This window comes from Choloepus didactylus, chromosome 23 (assembly GCF_015220235.1).
Source record: "Choloepus didactylus isolate mChoDid1 chromosome 23, mChoDid1.pri, whole genome shotgun sequence".
Lineage (NCBI taxonomy): Eukaryota > Metazoa > Chordata > Mammalia > Pilosa > Megalonychidae > Choloepus > Choloepus didactylus.
In genome coordinates this window covers 26280030-26298537 of record NC_051329.1, presented here as the reverse complement: position 1 = coordinate 26298537, position 18508 = coordinate 26280030, and the positions used below count along the sequence as shown (strand labels likewise).

General features: G+C 40.5%; 2 protein-coding genes across 4 annotated transcripts in view; one reads left to right on the top strand and one right to left on the bottom strand.

The window, feature by feature from the left end:
• Positions 1-2364: 2364 nt before the first annotated feature.
• Positions 2365-10115, bottom strand: HSCB (HscB mitochondrial iron-sulfur cluster cochaperone). 3 transcript variants are annotated; one of them, XM_037817123.1, is made up of 6 exons: positions 9745-10115; positions 8810-8906; positions 8373-8462; positions 7644-7788; positions 4723-4770; positions 2365-2502 (listed from the first exon to the last, which is right to left on the bottom strand). In XM_037817123.1, exons 1-6 carry the CDS (start codon positions 10035-10037, stop codon positions 2411-2413), a joined length of 765 nt encoding a protein of 254 aa, XP_037673051.1. In that variant the 5' UTR covers positions 10038-10115; the 3' UTR covers positions 2365-2410. The 3 variants fall into 3 exon arrangements, with proteins under 3 accessions (XP_037673051.1, XP_037673052.1, XP_037673053.1); XM_037817124.1 differs by having other exon boundaries at positions 9837-10115; XM_037817125.1 differs by lacking the exon at positions 9745-10115 and having other exon boundaries at positions 8368-8462; positions 8810-8857.
• A 248-nt stretch (positions 10116-10363) lies between these two features.
• CHEK2 (checkpoint kinase 2) overlaps positions 10364-18508 on the top strand; it is a 42039-nt gene continuing 33894 nt past the window's right edge. Inside the window, 6 exon segments of the mRNA XM_037817121.1 lie at positions 10364-10395; positions 10541-10615; positions 10742-10802; positions 11102-11182; positions 11332-11451; positions 13163-13490. Coding sequence (XP_037673049.1) covers positions 13169-13490 — 322 coding nt within the window. The 5' untranslated portion in view covers positions 10364-10395; positions 10541-10615; positions 10742-10802; ... (1 more) ...; positions 11332-11451; positions 13163-13168.

Sequence of the window (18508 nt, the reverse complement as noted above, 5' to 3'; positions counted from 1 at the left end):
CCTCTTACCTCTTATTTTTTTGGAGCCTGCTTCTTCACCTATAAAATGAGTCGAGTTGGATTTAATTTGACAGAGTACATGGAAAGCACTGCACATAGTGCCTGGCACACAAATCGTGTCATTCAACAAATGGGAATTATTATTTTGGTTATTGGTATAAAAATCATTTCTCCAACAGACAGGAAGAGCCTGACAGCTCTGTATATCTCTCTCACGGAGTATCTCTTATACAAAGTAGGTGCTTGAAACTGTTGAAAGGATAATATTTATTCTGCATCAAAGAGCATGACTTTGTTGTCAAAGTAAAAATAATAAAAGTAGTAGTTGTAATAAAAAAATAGATCACTTTTGAAGGTTCACTCTGTGCAAAGCATTGTTAAAAGCAGTTTGCATAATTTATTTCATTTAAACTTCAGAACAACCTGTGAGATAGGTACTATTATTATGATTATTTTAAAGATGAGAAAATGAAGCTTAGCACAACCACAGACCTGCAGCAAGTGGTGGAGCTGGAGTTCAAACCCAGGGCCGACTCCAGAGTCTGGGAAGAAACAGTCACAAGTTAATCAAAATCTGATTTGACCAGGCAGTGTATTAGGAATGATGTGGGTGTGGGAAGGGAAGGAGCTGAGGTGGGAGGAGGGGGAGGGCATTGTGTGCTTAATAATTTGCTTCACTCTTTGGCCAAAAACTTTAATCCAAATGGAGTGGCTAACCTTTCAGAGTTCTGAGAGCCCACCTCCCACTGGGCTTTCTTAGGGAACACTTGAAAGGGTTTCTGGATTTAGAAGTGCAGTTAAACTTGGAGTTTACACTAAAAGGGAAAAAATTTGCAAGAGGAGGAAAAAAAAAGTAATCCCACTGACCTCAGAAGCCATGACTCAGAAACAATGTCTTTTTTAAAATTTATTCCCCAAGTTAGAAACGGTTTGCTGGGAGGCCCAGCAGGCCGTTCCAGTGGATAGCAACAGGTAAGGGAAAGTTTCTTTGGAGTTTCTCCAAAGATATTGTTTGAGAAAATGTTTATCTGATTTCCTTTTACGGCCAGATTGTTTTGGTCTTGATCATTGTTCTGAAGAAGGAATGAATATTGTCTACAGAAGTATTTCAAATGCTCCTTTCATCTCCTTCTTTGCAGAAGCACACAATTTAATCAGAACATTTGTTTACATCGTTATTATTTACTTAAAGAACTCCTGGTGTGTTTTCAGACAAGTAACTCATTCTCTTTGTAAATTTTGAGGGAGGTGGAGATTGTACTGATATTTCCAAGTATCAGTAAGCCATACCACTGCTGTGGTTAATTTGCCTTCTGAAGATGAGTAAATCCTAAAAAGTTAACTGAGTATAAATGGATCAGGAATCATATATAAATTCTTAGACAAGGATGAGGAAGAATATGAAGGAGCTGCAGTTTTGAGCTCTGGAAGTAGGATTGACATTTTGGTTCAGACCCCTGACGTTTTTCAATTATAAACAAGAGATTCTCTGTAGAAGAATTTGAATGTTGTTTCCTGCAATTTATTAGGATTTTCTACTTCCTATTTTAATCTTCCCTGATCCAGAGACTTAAAATATATATTTTTTTCTTCTTTCTGGAAATGAATCAAGAATTTAAACTGAATTTCCAAAGAAATGGAAGGGAAAGTAGAGCTGCTTCAAATTGAATTATAGGAGCATGTGATAAGAGTGTATCCAGAGAGAAATTAAAACTGCTTCATCCCACCAAGGCAGAGTGGAAAATGTTCATGTTTAATACCAGACTAATTCTTGGTAATGATATCTACATTTTGAAAAATTGGCCAAAGAGATCTTAGGCAGCTTTGCATCTTAACCAAATAGAACGCCCCATGGCTGCACAGTCTAACTTGAAGACTTGTCTATCCTAGTGAAGGTCATGCCTAATGAAGGAAGATGTGGTTTGAGGGCAGAGATTGGCAAACCCAGAGCCAAACCCATCCTACCATCTGGATTGTAAGTAAAATTTGATTGGAATATAGCCATGTCCATTTGTTTCTGTATTGCCCATGACTAATTTTGTGCTGCAGTGGCAGAGCTGAGTAATTGCAATGAGGTTGTGTGGCCCACAAAGCCTAAAATATTTACCATTTGACCCTTTACAGAAAAAGTTTGCTGACTTCTGATCTAAGGCTTCAAAATGGCCCATCTCCATCTCCTCATCCACTGGCCTGGGTGGGGGTGGGAGGGGGGCCGTGTTACCCTAGGAGGGTAAAGTGTCAGATCACGCAAGTTCTGAATAGGCTGTCTTTCCTCTGGCTATCCATTAATGCTTGAGTCACAGGTTTAATTAGGATGATATAAGTGGTTAAAGCAAACCTATTCTTAATTACCAGAAGCCAAAAAAGAAATATACAAGACTTTATTTTTAGATCTTTTAAATTAGCCACTATTAAAGTGGAATCTTCTTTAACTTGATCTTTTCTTCTACATTTGAAAAGTACTTCATCTTTGTTAAAATTTCCTTGGCTTTTTCAAAGTCATCTGAAATAAACAGAGACATGGATGTCAGGCTTCATTTCAAGCAAGAATGAAACTAACCCTGTTGACCAAGGCAGACCAATCAAAGCTGAGCCCCTGGGCTCTGCAGGACTGATTAATTACTCAGTAAATCTGAGCAGTGGAGAGAGAGGACAGCTGGGTTTCTAGAGGGCAAAGGGATTGACCAAGATGGGGCAAGATCATGCTTGTTTACAGTTTTCAGACTTTAAATATGAGAAGACTGATTCTCTTTAGGACAGTCCCCAAGTAATAAATGGGATGTGTTTTAAACGTTTTCTCATGTCACACATGGTGGCCATAACTCTGAAGAGGATGTGGAAGCACTGAGTGCTTGCTCTGTGCCAAGTGCTGAAGTACAGCATAGCCTTCACGGGGCTTACAGTTTTTGGGAAAGATGCCTTCAAACAGCAGCTCTCAACTGGGGGTGATTTTGCTCCACAAGGGATATCTGCCAATGTCTGGGGACATTTTTAGTTGTCACAATAGGGGGGGTGATACTGGCGTCTAGTGGGTATAGGCCAGGGATGCTGTTCCACATCCTATAATGCACAGGACAGGCCCCCCAACTCCAACAAAGAACTATCCAGCTCAAAATGTCAATAGTGCTAAGGTTGAGAAACCTTGCCTTAAACACAATACAATGTGATGAGTGCTAAAATGAAGATATATTACAGTCACCCATATCAACTTGGATGACTCCAAAAATATAATCATAAGCAAAACAGCAAGTCACAGAAGAATATATAAAGTATGGGTTCCATTAATACGAAATTTAAAAATATGCAAAACTAAACAATATACTGTTATATTAACATATGGCTAAAACTGTCAAGGAAAGCAAGGGAATGATTAACACAAAATTCAGGAGAGTAGTTACCATGGAAGGGGGATGCAACAGAAAGTGTCTATTTGGGGCTTGGAAGGTGGTGGTCATGTTCTGTTTCTTGGCTGGATGGGAGAAATATGGGTGTTTGCTCTATTGTTGTTCATTAAGAAGCTGGCGGTGGGCCTTGCTGGAACACATCCTAACCTTATTAGCTAGTGGGTGGGGACAGTGCAATTTAGGCAGACATGTAGGGCCAGGCTCCTGTCTCTTGGGTTGTTAATCTATATTTCTCCCCCCTTTTTAAGAGACCCTGCCTCTACCCACTTCTTAGATCGACTCCTGCAGTGTCTGCAAAGGGGCAGCACACTGAGTGAGTCTACCCCCTCGGCTCTAACTGACTGGGCTGAAGTGGACATTTGGCTCAAGGTAGGCCAATCACATTCATCCAGGAATTTCAAGTTGGGTCAAGGAGACTCTAATCAGATGGTGAAAGGCCTTGTTCTTATAAGTTAATAAACCTAGGAGGTCCAAAGAGTCACATGGTGGGGGTGGAGGCCATTTGGGAGCAATGTGTACTAATAAGCAAGTGGATAGGATTGGTTGATAGAAAGGAGAGGAGAGGAAGATGGAGTGGACTGGCAGAGGGACTGAGCCCAGGACTGCAGCTGGTTTGGTTCCACACTGCTTTCTAGCTCCCAAGTGTTGCCCTGGAAAAGCTCTTATCACACTGTATTGTAACCATCTCATGGACTTTCTCTTTGGATTCTAGGAGATAGCTCTGATTCCTTATCACATGCTCCCTTTATCCGGGCTGGCTTGCAGTGCTTTCTGCTTCTTGCAAAAAAAAAAAAAAAAAAAAAAAAAAAAAAAAAAAAAAAAAGACACTTAAGTTGAAGAGCCATGAATACCTTCTTGAAGATTGGAGATGGAGAGAAAGGCTGTTCTTTTTTTCAAAAGTAGATAGATTCAGTCTCTTCAGCCTGAGAGCCAGTGGCAATGGGAACCTGTCTTGGCTTTGTAGAAGAGGTGAGCAGACTTTACCAGATATTGACTGTTCAGCCTTGCCCTCAGAACCCTGACAATTTTGGCTTCAGTCCACATACCTCATCTTATTTTCTCCTAGTTGCCCAAGGGGAATGGAAACACTTTCTCATATATAATGTTTAACTGGTATCTCACTGTTTTGGGTACACAGCATGTTTCTCCAGCAAGACTGAATTTTCGAAGGCAGAAATGTAGACTCGTATATATTTTATACCTTCTCATGTATCTATTATAGGATGCGTATATAACAGCTACTTAGTGAATGAATGGTTATTCCTTAATGCTTATAATTTCTTTCCATATTTAAGAAAGTCAGGAAACGAAGAATATACCTTGTTCAAAAGCTCTGCTCACATTGTCAGTATATTCTTTCTGTTTAGCTGAAAGAGACAATAAGTATCATAAATTTTCTATTTATATAAACTCATAGTATCAAGACAACACCTTTTAATCATGCTGGTTTCAACATGACAAAGCAGGAAGCTTAGATTCAAAGGTAAGGCTTCAAAAGCTTTGTCTCTACACATCCCATGATGGCAGCTCCTGTTCAGTGCAGCACTGACTGACGCTAGTTCCTTTACGTTTTTTATCGTGTGAAAGGCCTGAGGGGAAATCACTAAGGCTCATAAAATGGCTGTAGAATCATTAAGAAAACAAAACAAAATAAAAATAAAAAACAAAACAAGCAAGGAAATGCATTAGTTATCTCCATCAAGCAGTCTGACTCCTTCAAATTTTATTGAGAAGAAAATTAACATGCCACGATCACCTATTTACAGAGCATTACAGAGTGTTTCAGACAACCATTTGTAAATTATACAGACTCACTCCCAGGAAAATGAGACATTAACATCATATTGTGCCTTAAAAGAGAAGATATTAAACAAAGTAAAGGAGCAGCTACCTCATACTTCTGTTGTTTCCTCATTAGGAAATGAGGAATTCCACAGTAAGTACATTTTCCAAATATGAACAGTATCAATCATTTGTATGGTGTCTGCTTTCAAAGCACTTTCAAATACATTATATGCCAAGATATACACAGGAATTGGGAGATCTTCCCTCACCACACAGTTGGTGAGTGGAGGAGCTGGGAATAGATCCCCAAGTCACTGGACTCCTAATTCAGTGTTTGGAAACTCACCTCTCAGGTAGCTATGTGATATGAATAAAAAAGCATCAGACTAGGCACCTGGAGGTTATGATGTCCTGACCCCAACAGTAACTAGCACTATGCCCTGAAACATTCACTTTACCTGGGTCTTCTCAGGGACCTGTTTGGGAGGAAATTTAGGAATTAATCCAAGTGAAGGTTAGTGAACTGCTCAAAGTGAGAAGTCTGCTGAGAGCTAAAATAACCACCACCATTGACTGAGCACTTACTATGTGCCAGGCACTGTGCTGACTGTTTTATGTGCTTTATCTCATTTAATCATTGCAATAACCACAATGAATACTGTCCCCATTTTACAGATGAGGAAACTGAGGTTCCCAGGGAATGAAATCACTTGCTCAAGATCACACAGAGAGGCAGTGATTGTGTTGGGACTGAACCCAGGTCTATCTCATCCCAGAGCTTCATATTATTCTGCCTTTCTAAGCATGGCAGCCAGGGTTTCTGACTATAACTCCCAAGTTTCTCTTCTCCCCACCTCACCTGGTCCTAATGCTGTCCATGTATCTCCAGCTGACAGTCCCCCCCCAATACAACTTCTATTTTACTGCTTTAAACTTGTTTGTTAATTATTTACTCACTCATTTAACAAATCTTTATTAAGTCCCCATGGGCTGAGGATGTGAGGGAAGCAAAATGTAGACATGATCTCTGCCTTTGCAGAACTTCCAGCCTAATGGAAGGGGCTGACGTTGACAAAAAAGTCTCACATAGAACAGTAATAGTTATAAATACGATTAGCCCTAAAAAGGAGGAGCACTTGCTGCCCAAAGGTGTAGGCAGAGACGTTAAGAAAGCCTTCTCTGAGGAAGTGATGATTGTCCCCAGATCTGAAGGAGGGAAGTGTTAATTAGATGGGGTGGAGGAGAAGAGGGTTTCAGGCAGAAGCAATAGCAGGTGCAAAGACCCTGGGGTAGGTGGTGTCTAGTATACACTAGAGATTGGAAGTGGTCAGTGTGGCTGGAGAGGGGATGAAAGGGAGGTAAGTAGCGGCCAGACCATGCAGGACTTGTAAGCCATGCTAAGGAGTTTCCTCTTTAATCTGAAAGCAGTGGAAAACCAGCTACAGCTTTTAAGCAAGGTTAGGGGCAATATGACTAGATTAGGGTTTTAAAAAGATCACACAAGTGTAGGAGTAGATTATAGGGGGCCAGAAGGTACAGACTTGCCAGCCAGGAGCTACTGCAGTGGTTCAAGTGAGAGACAATAGTAGCTTGGAGGAGGGTGGTGCCATGAAAATAGAGATGAGTGCATGGATATGAGACATCCTTAGGAGGTAAACTCATCAACACTTGGTGGTAGATTGTTAAGGGATTAAGGGAGAATAAAGTTTCTAAGGATATCTCCCCAGTATTTGACTTGCACAATTGGAGGGTGACATTTTCTTGGACAGAGAAAATTGGAAGAGGAACAGGTTAGCTTTTTTGGGGGGGGGGGGGGTGTTGGAGGAGGAGGCGGTGATGGCGGTGAGGGGGAACTTTGTGAATTCCATTTTGGACATGTGGAGCTGGAATATAAACTCAATGAAGGCATGGGCCATGTCTTTCTTGTTCATTGCTGTATTCTCAGTGTCGAGCACAGTGCCTGATACACAGTGGGCACATCAGAAACATCTGTGAGAATGCATGAGTGTATGCATTCTGAGTGAGACCCTTGGAGTCTGTTTTATGGAATAATATGGAAAATGAAGCAATCTGGGGTCAGAAGATCAGGGTTTCAATCTTTGCTCTGCTCTGTATCTGCTGTGTGACCTTGGGCATTTCCACTAACTTCAGATGTCCATTTTCCTCATTTGAGATAATAACTATCTAAATAAAAGAGCATGGTAATCTACAAAAGTCTTTCATTCTTGGTTTCCATAGAGTTAATCCTCTTGTGTTTCAGAAGGTTAGGGATATTGCAAGTCTAATCTCTATAATCTCTAGACAAAATTGGTTTGAGCATGGAAAAAAGAAAAAAACATATTCCCCAAATCATTATGACCACCAATCTTTTTCTCTTCACATGCATTTTTCAATTAACCTTAGACATATACTCATATTAGCAATTAAATGCATTTGGCAGTATTTTATCTTTTACCTCTGACAACTGATTCAATCTCTTTTGTGGCCGCTTCACTTTGAGCTTCTGCGAGTTTTTCATTGATTTCCATTATTTCCATGAGGAATTCCCTGTCCATTTCATTATCTGTCCCTTCGTGAATCTCTATTCCACGGAGCTTTAGCTATTGGGGCACAAAGCAGGGAAAATAAGGAACTATGGCTAGAGTCATGCAAATCCTACTCACCCTTTAGAACATGCTATCTCTCATTGGTTTAACTTGAACTGAACCAATAATGAAAGCAAGAGGGCAGAGTGCCAAAAGCTTGAACTGAAGACACTGGGTCGAGATCCTGAGTTAACTTGAAATTGTGTGACCCTAGGGGAGTCATTCCTCCACTCAGGAGGTTGAACTGGATATTTGTAAAGATCCTATTCTATTCTAGAATTTTCTGGATTCTAAGATGCTTATCCCCTTCTCCCAAAACAAAGCAAAAATTATTCTCTAAAAGCCATCACCATCAAATCCTTGAAATTTATAGAAAATGGTTTAAAAGATGCATTTGAGGCATATAACATTTGCAGAGAATAGTCTGAGAAAACTATACTCAGGTAGCATTGTAGAGATTAAATATTGTTGGGTTCCTGGACTAACTCAGGTCTCAAGCGCTTCTCAAGCACTCTTCTGCTTAATACAGGGGAGCAACCTTCTCACAGTATAATGGACACCAGGCAGTCACACATGGAAGGGTTGGGAAATCACCTTACAAGGTATAGTCCCCTGCTCAGGGGGGCCAGAAGAGTCTTATAGGCATCATTCACCAGGGTTGAATGCTTTTCTGAGAAGTCCTTTTCCATCTGTTAGAGGGAGATAAGATAGCCTGATTACCTTCCAAATCAGCCATCTTACATTCACAAACTATTTTATAAAATGCTGACGGGGGAACCTAAGGAGGAAGCCAAAGGAGAAGTGATATGGGGTAAGCAGTCTTTATTTTCAACTGACTGGTTCGAGGTTTGCTGGGAAGTCAGATAAAAGCTGCGAGTGCATGAAAACTCCAGGGCCTACCTGGCAGGGGTCAGGCTGCCACAGGGTGGAGCTGGTTGTCCAGCTCTGTCCCGGATAATCACATCAACACAAGTTACTGCCACCCACCCAGTTGGTACATATGTGTTTGGTATGATTGGGGTGCGAACAAGACTACCTGAGATCTCTGGCTGAAAAAATCTGGATGGACAAGACGCTGTAGTTGTTGGTACCTATGCTGGAGCTTCATGGTGTCAACTCTGAAGGAACGGTTGCTGAAAGGAAATCAGGAGATGAAATCCATGCGACAAATAATTAAAGATTTGTCTACTATAGGCCTGGTTCCTGCTTTCATGAGGAAAGATGTAAAAAACAAGTAAACAGGGATAATTTCAAAAAGTGGTAGTGCTACGAAGGAAAACAGAACAGAGTCATAGAGACGGGATGGGTGAAGAAATAACTGAAATGAAACCTAACTGATGTGGAATAGTCAAAGATCAGACGAAAGAGTCATCCAGGAAGAGAGAATTGCTAGTGCAAAGACCCTGAGGCAGGAACAAGGTAAGCACGCTTGACAAACTTAAAGACTAGTGTAACTGTAGCCCTTAATAAGTGCTAAATGACCGGTGGGGTCAGATCTTAGAGTTGAGGGAAGGGACAATCACAAATCCCATCATATCTTTCCAAGGCCCAGGTCCCTTCATCCCCATCTCCCACTTTCCTTTCATCCAGTCATTTTCATTTTCTCTTCCCATAGTATGTCCTAGCACCTTACCAGTGCAGCTCCACCCAGACGTCACCACCTCTCCAAGTTTCTCAAACTTCAGAGGAAAAGATGGGAATACCCATTTCTCGGCCTTTACCCTCTAATTCCCAGTTTTCCCTTCCCCTTCTACAATCTTAAGTTTTTCACGCTTTTACTCCCTCACCTTGAGCTACACCTCAGTACTCCTTTCTCAAGTCTCAATCAACTTGAATCTTCCTGAACCCGCCTCTCAAGTTCCCCTTTCCCCAGGCCCCGCCCCTCAATTTCCTCCCCCTCAGGGCGCATCCCCGGCCCGGCCCCCAAACTCCGCTCTCTAGAGCTCCGCCCACATTCCTCCCCAGTCCCACCTTCTCCTTCCCAAGCCCGGTTGTCCTTGCTCTCTCGCACGGCAGTCCCTGACGTCTTGCCCCGGCCCACTTCCCGAAGCTGCTGCCCGTACCAATCCATGAGGCTGAAGTAGTCCCGAGAGGGGTCGGGGGGCTGCAGCGCGCGGCACTGCGGGCAGAAGAACGCGTTCCCTCGCACGGCGCCCCCTGGGCCGCCGCAGTTCCAACACCGGGAGGAGTTGCTTCGTGCCTGTGACGCAGTATTGGAGCTTGGCGGTCCCCTCCCGGGCACCCCTGCCAGCCAGAACCCCCATCCCCGGAGCAGAACTCCGGTCCTCCCACTCCACATCTGGCTGGCAGCCTATGTCGTCGCTGCCGCCGGTGAGGAAAAGAGGGTGTGGCTGGCCAATCAGACCAGTGCTGCTGATTGGCTTAGGAGCTGGTGGGGCGGGATCACTCGAGGGAAACCTGAATTCCGAGTTCCGCTCTACGACCTAAACAACAACTCCCAGCAGGCGTTGAGGCTACGCTTCGACGGCCACATCCGCTGCTTCTCATTGGGCTAGCGGCGCCAGACGGTGTTTTGATTGGATGAGGGTGGCGTTTGTATCTACAGTTTAGCGCCAGTCAGGCGGCTTCGGCGAATGTGCGGCTCTTGGGGGCACTCGCGCGGTGAGTCATAGAGGGGCTCTTTTCTCTGGTGTTTAGAGGTTCGAATCCCGTCCTCCCGGTCTTATGCTTGCGGAGCCTCCCCAGCTTCCGCTCTGTCGGATTTGAGCGGGGGCGGGGGCGTCAAGACTCTCTTCCTTCTTTGTAGAAAAACGTCGAGGTGAAGTTCACTTAACCTCGTGACTTACAAGCTGAAACTGGCCCGAATTTACCGGATAAGAAGGTACCACGTTGTGCTCTTCAAAATCATAGCGAATGCTTTGTAAAGAGTTCTATAAGTGTTAGTAATTATTACCATAATTTAGGCTCAATCACAAATATTTATTGAGAACCCACTCGTGGCTTCCAGGCGTTCCAGGAACTGGAAGCCCACTGACCTGTGTGGCAAGATGTCCTGCGAGCGTTCATAAGTAAGTGTGCAGGATGGGGTGATGGGGAATGAGTGGGCGGGTGCCAGTCCTTCTTGGGACTCAGTTTCTCTATTTGATAAAAAGGTTGCTTTGCACTTGTAAGGCTTTTTCTGGCTGTAGGTTTCTTTGGGACTGGAATTCTGTTTACAATCCTGGAGTTTTGCTGCCATCACTTTAGTTCTTGGTTTCCCACTTTGCATGGCTTCCTGTTAAGACTGGCTCCCAATTACTGGGTGATGGGCCGTTACGTGTGCTTCACCTCTGTAATCTTCACGATGTACCTGCTTTTTTTTTTTCAGATGAGAAAACTGAGGCTCAGAGAGGTGGCGACCTGCCCAGGGTCAATAAGAGATTTGACTCAAGCACCTGACTCCAGATCTGTATGTCTCTAACCATTCCATTACACCTTCTCTCCATTGCTGAGAAGAGTGGTCCCATCCTGGGTTCTTTATTACTGTCCGAGTGGGCCTTGTCCTCAGCGATGTTGGCACCTACCTCTTGACACCCTCAATCTTCCTTTAATTATCAGGGCTGGAACTGGAGGCAGGTGGAGAAGAAGTCTTGCTCAGAAAACTGCAGAAGAACCTAATCTGGCCCAGGCCATATTATACCAGCAGGTCCTGGAGTGGCAAACTCACCTACTCTCCTGGTGTGTTTTAAGGAAAACTTCTCAGGGCCTTGGTGTCTTGAAAGCTATGTAAATGCAGTTCAAGTAAAGTTGTTTACAATGTTCTACTGGAGGATTAGGCTTGAGTGTGAGGTGCAGGAAAGAATTCACCCGTTTTTTTAAAAAAATCAGATTAGATCAGCATTGTGAATTGCTTTGACTGTAGCTGTTATAAGAGTATAAACAACCCATCAGTTAATTCTAAAGCAAGAGTGGGCGCCTCTCTTGTGGTCTCGGTGACTGTTAAGAATGCTTCCTGCAAGATTTTCTCTGAAAAGATGAGCCCCATAGTTACTTAGCATCACAAAGAGCTTAGTGGTGGTGTTTAGAGCAGTCTCCTTGTTTTTCTGTTCTGCCTTATTAAGAAGCCCAACCCTGAGTTAGAAACTGAGGATTCTAGAATAGACCAAGGACATGGTCTCTCCCCTCCAAAAGGAGGTCTGACAAGTATATGTTTATGTAATTTTAGAGCTCTGAAGTTACTATACAGTTTCTCTTTGCCATATTCTATCCCAAGGCACCTGGCCTCTTATCTTCTTTCATTCTCCAAAATATATATGAAATTTAAGAATAATCTTGATTGTATTAATGAATATGTTTTAGGTTTCATTCCTAATTTAAAAAAATTGGGTGAATATAAACTTGCAAGTCTTCTACACACTCCAAGCTCAATTACATTGCTTTTTTAAAAAATGACTATTTTTAGAATTGCTTCAGGTTTACAGAAAAAATTGTGCAGAAAGTTCAGAGAATTCCCATATTCCCCCTCTCTGCCCCCATACATTGTCTTCTATTAAGGTCTTGCATTAGTATGGTACATTTACAATTGTACAATTGGTACAAAATTTGTTACAATTGATGAACGAATTGTTGAGACATTATTATTAATTGAAGTCCATAGTTTACATTAAGTTTCACTCTGGGTTATGAAAAAATGGATAATGTCGTGTATGGATAATGTCATACTGAATAGTTTCACTGCCGTGAAAATTGCCCCATGCTCCACCTTTTCATCTCCCCACTTCCAGAACTCCTGGCAACCACTGATCTTTTTATTATTTCTATAGTTTTGCCTTTTCCAGAATGTCATATGGTTTGCATTATACAGTATGTAGCTTTTTCAGACTAGCTTTTTTCACTTAGCAGTATGCATTTGAGGTTCCTCCTTGTCTTTTTAGGGCTTGATAGTGCATTTATTTTTATTGTTAAATAATATTCCATTGTATGAATGTACTATAGTTTATTTATCCATTCATCTATTGAAGAATATCTTGGTTGCTTCCAATTTTGGGCAATTATGGATAAAGCTACTAAAAACATTTGTGTGCAAACTTATGTGGACATAAGTTTTTAACTCATTTGAGTAAATAACTAGGAGCGTGGTTGCTGGATCATATGGTAACCCTATATTAGCTTTAGTTACATTGCTTTTTACTTATTTATAGCCTTCAGATAATCCCCCCTCCCCCGCTTTGATTTGTAGTCCTTGGACAAAAAAAAACTGGTCCAGTGAAAGTGATCCAATGAAAAGCTTAGCCCAGAAGAATTGATAGGTCTAGACTGTTAGAATTTTAATTTTTGTAGAACATCCTTGCCCTGGATATTTTTTGTGGTTGTAACATACCCATCCTTCACTCTTGAACTTTAAGTCTTGTTACTTGTAACTCAACTTGTTGGATGTTTACTTTTAGAGGTCGTGATGTCTCGGGAGGAGGATGTGGAGTGTCAGCGGTCCACCAGTGGCACCCCCACCCAGTCCCAGGGAGCTGCCTCCCAGTCCCTGGGCACCCCCTCTCAGTCCCACGGTACTGCCTCCCAGCTCCAGGGCACATCCAGCTCCTCTTCCAGCACTGTGCCTACATCCAGCCAGTCCTCGCACTCCAGCTCGGGGACCCTGAGTTCTGTAGACACAGTGTCTACTCAGGAACTCTATTCTATCCCTGAGGACCAAGAACCGGAGGAGCCAGTCCCTGCCCCTTGGGCACGGTTATGGGCCCTCCAGGATGGATTCACCAATCTTGGTAAGTTCCTTTGTTATATAGTGTAATGTTTTGTTCCAAAAAGAGATTACAGAATATTGTTGCAGAATGCAGAAAGCTTGAGACACCCCTGGAATGATTCTGGAATTTGAAGGTGATGAAAGGTGAAACCGAGGAAAATGTTGGGTAATGCACTGGCTCTTACTTGTTTTCTGGATTTCCTTGTCTTACTCTTTCAACAAGTGTTTATTGGGCCTATGCAACGTACTCTCCATCTGAAGAGAGCTGTGGACTCTGTCTCTTGAAAAGTGCAAATTCATTCCAACTTGCAAACATTTCTCATTGAATCTCAGAAGCTTTGCCAACTTATAACCCTGCTGTGGTTTGTTGTGGCTTCAGAGCATCAGTTTTGTAGTATCAGATGCTAGGCAAGGCTATTTCTTGGTTATCTGTTATTTGCTTTTGTATCAAAATAGCCAACCTTGCAATTTAAATACATTCATCCTCTCTCATAGCTCCTGATTTTAGTAGTAAGACTTTGCTATGGGTACATTTGAAATAACTTTTTCCCTCCTTCTCAGATTAAAATGATCTCTTTATTTAAAAAAGTTTGACATTAACATAATAGAAAATAATGTAGAGAAATGAATGACTAATGTATCATTCTGTACCTTGTCACTGCCCTTCCTTTTTGTTTAATGTCCAACTTTGATGAGTTGGAAAAAAAGTAAAAATAAATGATATAATGATATTCCATAGGTACAACTTTAAATTTAGAAATGAACATTTGAAACTACCTTTTACCAATTTAAACTATATTTTAAAGATAGGCTTAGGGCTTATGTATGGTGTGTGGGAGAAGAGGGAAATACTGCAGAAAAGTGAAGTGGAATGAATCACCTTTAAAAGTGAGAAAATAAGGTAGGGGTCCAACTTCATTCTTCTGCATCTGAATATCCAGTTTTCCCCGCACCATTTGCTGAAGAATAGTGTTCTTTCACCATTGAATTGCCTCGACACCACTGTCAAAAATTAAACTTGTGGGTTTTTTTCTGGGCTCTCAATTTAATGCCCTGGTCTTTATGATGTACCACACTGTTTTGATTACCATAACTTTGTAGTAAGTTTTGAAACAGGTCTTTGTGAGACCTCCAACTTGTTCTTTTTTAAGATTGTTTTAACTATTCTGGGTCCCTTGCAGTTCTATATGAATTTTAGGATCAGCTTGACAGTTTCAGAAAAGAAACCAGCTAGGATTATGATCTGTAGATCAATTTGGGGAGTATTGCCATCTTAACAATATTAGGTCTTCTTAGTCCATGAACATGGGATGTCCTTTGATTTATTGAGGTGCTTAATTTCTATCAGTGGTGTTTTGGTAGTTTTCAGTGTACAGGTCTTGCACTTCTTTTGTTAATTTTATTCCTTAGTATCTTTTTGATTCTACTATAAATAGAATTGCTTGCCTTATTTCATTTTTAGATTATTCATTGTTAGTGTAGAGAAATATGATTGATTTTTCATATGTTGATTTGCAGCCTTGCTGAACTCACTTATTAGCTCAAATAGTTTTTTTGTGGATTCCATAGGATTTTCTACATACAAGATTGTGTCATTTGCAAATAGAGATAGTTTTACATCTTCTTTTCCAATCTGGATTCCTTTTTCTTGCCTAATTGTGCTGGCTAGGACCTCCAGTCCAATGTTGAATCAAAGTTGCAAGAGTAAATATCCTTGTCTTATTCCTGATTTTATAGGGAAGGCTTTCAGTATTTCATTATGAAGTTAGATGTTAGCTGTGGGTTTTATCAAGTTGAGGAAATTCCCTCTTATTCTTAGTTTTTTTTTTTTAGTACATTTTACCATGAAGCAGTGTTGGATTTTGTCAAATGCTTTTTCTGTTTCTATTGAGAGGATCATATGGATTAATGAATTCAGTTTGCTAGTATTTTTTTGATGATTTTTATGACTATATTCAAAAGGAAAATTGGTCTAGTTTTGTTTCTTGTGATGTGTTACTCTGGTTTTGGTATCAGGGAAATACTGGCTTCATAGAATGCATTGGCAAGTGTTCACTTCTCTTTTGTTTTCTGACGACTTTATGGTTTCATAGAATGCATTGGCATATGTTCACTCCTCTTTTGTTTTCTGGCAGACTTTATGAAGGATTTGTGTTAATTCTTTAAATATTTGGTAGAATTTGCTAGTGAAGCCCTCTGGGATTAGGCTTTTATTTGAGGTAAGTATTTTGATTACTAATTCTATCTCTTGTAGTAGATTTATTCAGATTTCCTATTTCTTCTGTGAGTTTTCATAATTTGTGTCTTTCTAGGTATTCGTACAATTCATTTATGTCATGTGCAATATAATTGTTTATAGTATTCCCTCATAGTCCTTTTTGTTTCTGTAGAGTTAGTAGTAATGTCCCCTCTTCATTCCTGATATTAGTAATTTGAGTCTTTTCTCTGTTTTTTTCAGTCTAGCCAAAGGTTTGTCTATTTTGTTGATCTTTTCAAAGAATCAACTTTTGGCTTCATTGATTTTTCTCTATTCTATTTCTATTTCATAATTTTTTTCTCTGATCTTTATTATTTCCTTCCTTCCACTTGCTTTATGTTTTATTTGCTGTTCTGTTTCCAATGTCTTAAAGTGGAAGGTGAGTAATTAATTTGAAATCCTCTTTTAAAATATAGATATTTACAGCTATCAGTTTCCCTCTAAGTGGTGCTTTAACTGCATCCTGTAGGTTTTGGTATGTTGTGTCTTCATTTTCATTCAATCCAAAGTAAATTCTAATTTCTCTTGTGATTTCTTCTTTGACTCTTTGTTACGTAGGAGTGTGTTGTTTAATTTCCACCTATTTATGAATTTCCCAAATTACTTTGTGTTACTGATTTCAGTTTTACTACATTGTTGTCAGAGAACATACCTTGTATGATTTCAATGCTTTTAAATTTATGGAGGGTGTTTTCTGTTCTTGCTGTGCTTTATCCTGGAGAACGTTCCTTATGTATTTGAGAAACATGTGTATTCATTCCTTTGTTGAGTAGAGTCTTGGGACCATCCATCTTATTTAAACTTCACAATGATCCCATGAAGGGAGTATTCTTCTTGCCTCCACTTTTCAGAAGAGCAAACGGAGACTTAGAGAGCATTGGATGAATTGCTTACAGTCAAACAGAAGTTGATAAGAGGCAGGATTTGAACCCAGGACGTTCAGACCTTAAACCTGTGATCTTTAGTCTGTAATTGGGTAAAGAAGTGAGTGTGGGGTTAGAAAGTTTGGGATACACTTTGGCCATGAAATGGAAATAAATTAGTCAGCCAAAGGAGACTTGTTCCTATTTGAAATTAGAGAGAACCTGGTAGGAAGAGATTAAAAGCATTTGAATGGGATTTCCCACTGGAATCAATGGAAGCAAGAAGGCAGTGGGATAACATTTAAAGTGTTGGCAGCAAAAAATTGTCAGCCAAGAATTCTATGTCCAGCAAAACTGTTTAAAAAATGAGGGCCAGAATGAAACATTTCCAGATAAGCAGAAGCTGAGGGACCTTGTCACCGTTAGACAGGCCCTACAAGAAATACTAAAAGAAGTTCTGCAGGTTGAAAGGAAAGGACACTGGGCAATTGACTAAAACCGTCTGAAGAAATAAAGATCTTCAGTAAAGATAATGACATGGGAAAAAATAAACACCAATACTATTGTATTTTTTTATTTATAACTCCACCTTTTCCTACAGGATCTTAAAGGCAGATGAATAAAATATAATGATAAATAAATGGTTTTGGACTCATAATGTATAATTATGTCATTTGTGACACGAGTTAGTTGAAGGTGGGACGGAAGGGTACAGGAACATAGTTTGTGTATGCCATTGAAGCTGTTAAGTTGGTATCAAAGCACATGAGTTTGTCATAGATTTAGGATGTTAAATTTAAGCCCCATGGTAACCACAAAGAAAATATCACAGAATATGCAAACTGAGAGACAGAAGTAGAGGTTGCTAGAGATGGGGGACGGGAAATGGGGAGTTAATGCAAAATGAGTATAGATTTTCTGTTGGTAAAGGGGAAGTGATAGTAACGGAAGGTGGTGAGGATACTGAGCATTGCGAGTGAGATTAATCCCACCAAATGGTATGCTTGACAGGGGTTGGGATGGGAAGATTTATGTTGTATTTGTTTCCACAACTATACAGAAAGAAAAACTAAAGGGATAATGACAATTAAATGCAATACAGGATACTGGATGGGATCTCAGAATGGAGGATAAAAGGCTCAAAGGGACATTATTGGGACATAAGAAAAAATTGAAATACAGAATGTAAGCTTTATATCAACGTTAAATTTCTTAAATGTGAGAACTGCACTCTAGGTGATCGCATAAGTGAATATTCTTGTTTGTAAGAAATGTACGTGGAAGCATTTTGTGTTCAAATGTATGATGGGTGCAACCTGCTCCCAAATGTTCAGTTAATAGATAGATAGATGATAGATAAGTAGATACAGTGGTATGGCAAAGAGGGCAAAATGCTAAAATTGGTGTGTCTGGGTATCTGGAGGGTTGGGGGTCCTCTGTATGGGGTTTGTTATCATTTTTGTAACTGTCCTGTGAGTTATTTTTATTTAGAAACAATTTATAAATAAAAAGTTAAAACAAACAGGGAAACTAACCAAAAAAAGGCTTGAGTGGGAAGAAAATAAGGGTGGGAGTGTAGCTGGGGCTGAGCGTGCAAGGTGAGGTTGCTGAAATCGAGTCTTAGTTCCATCCCCTGCTGTGTGACCTCAGGTGAGTGATGTTTTTTTTGAGCCCCACAGTGAAAGAAAAGGGAAGATCGAACCAAAGGTAGGGAGGGAACGGGATCAAAGGGAAAGATGAGCTAATTTTTTTTTTTAATCATATTTTTTTATTGTAGAATATAACGTGTACATAGAAGTGATAACTTTCCAAGTGCAATTTAACAAGTAGTTAGAGAGCAGATTTCAAAGAATGTTGTGGGTTGCAGTTCCACAGTTTCGGTTATTTCCTTATTGTGATATATAACATATATGTAAAAAG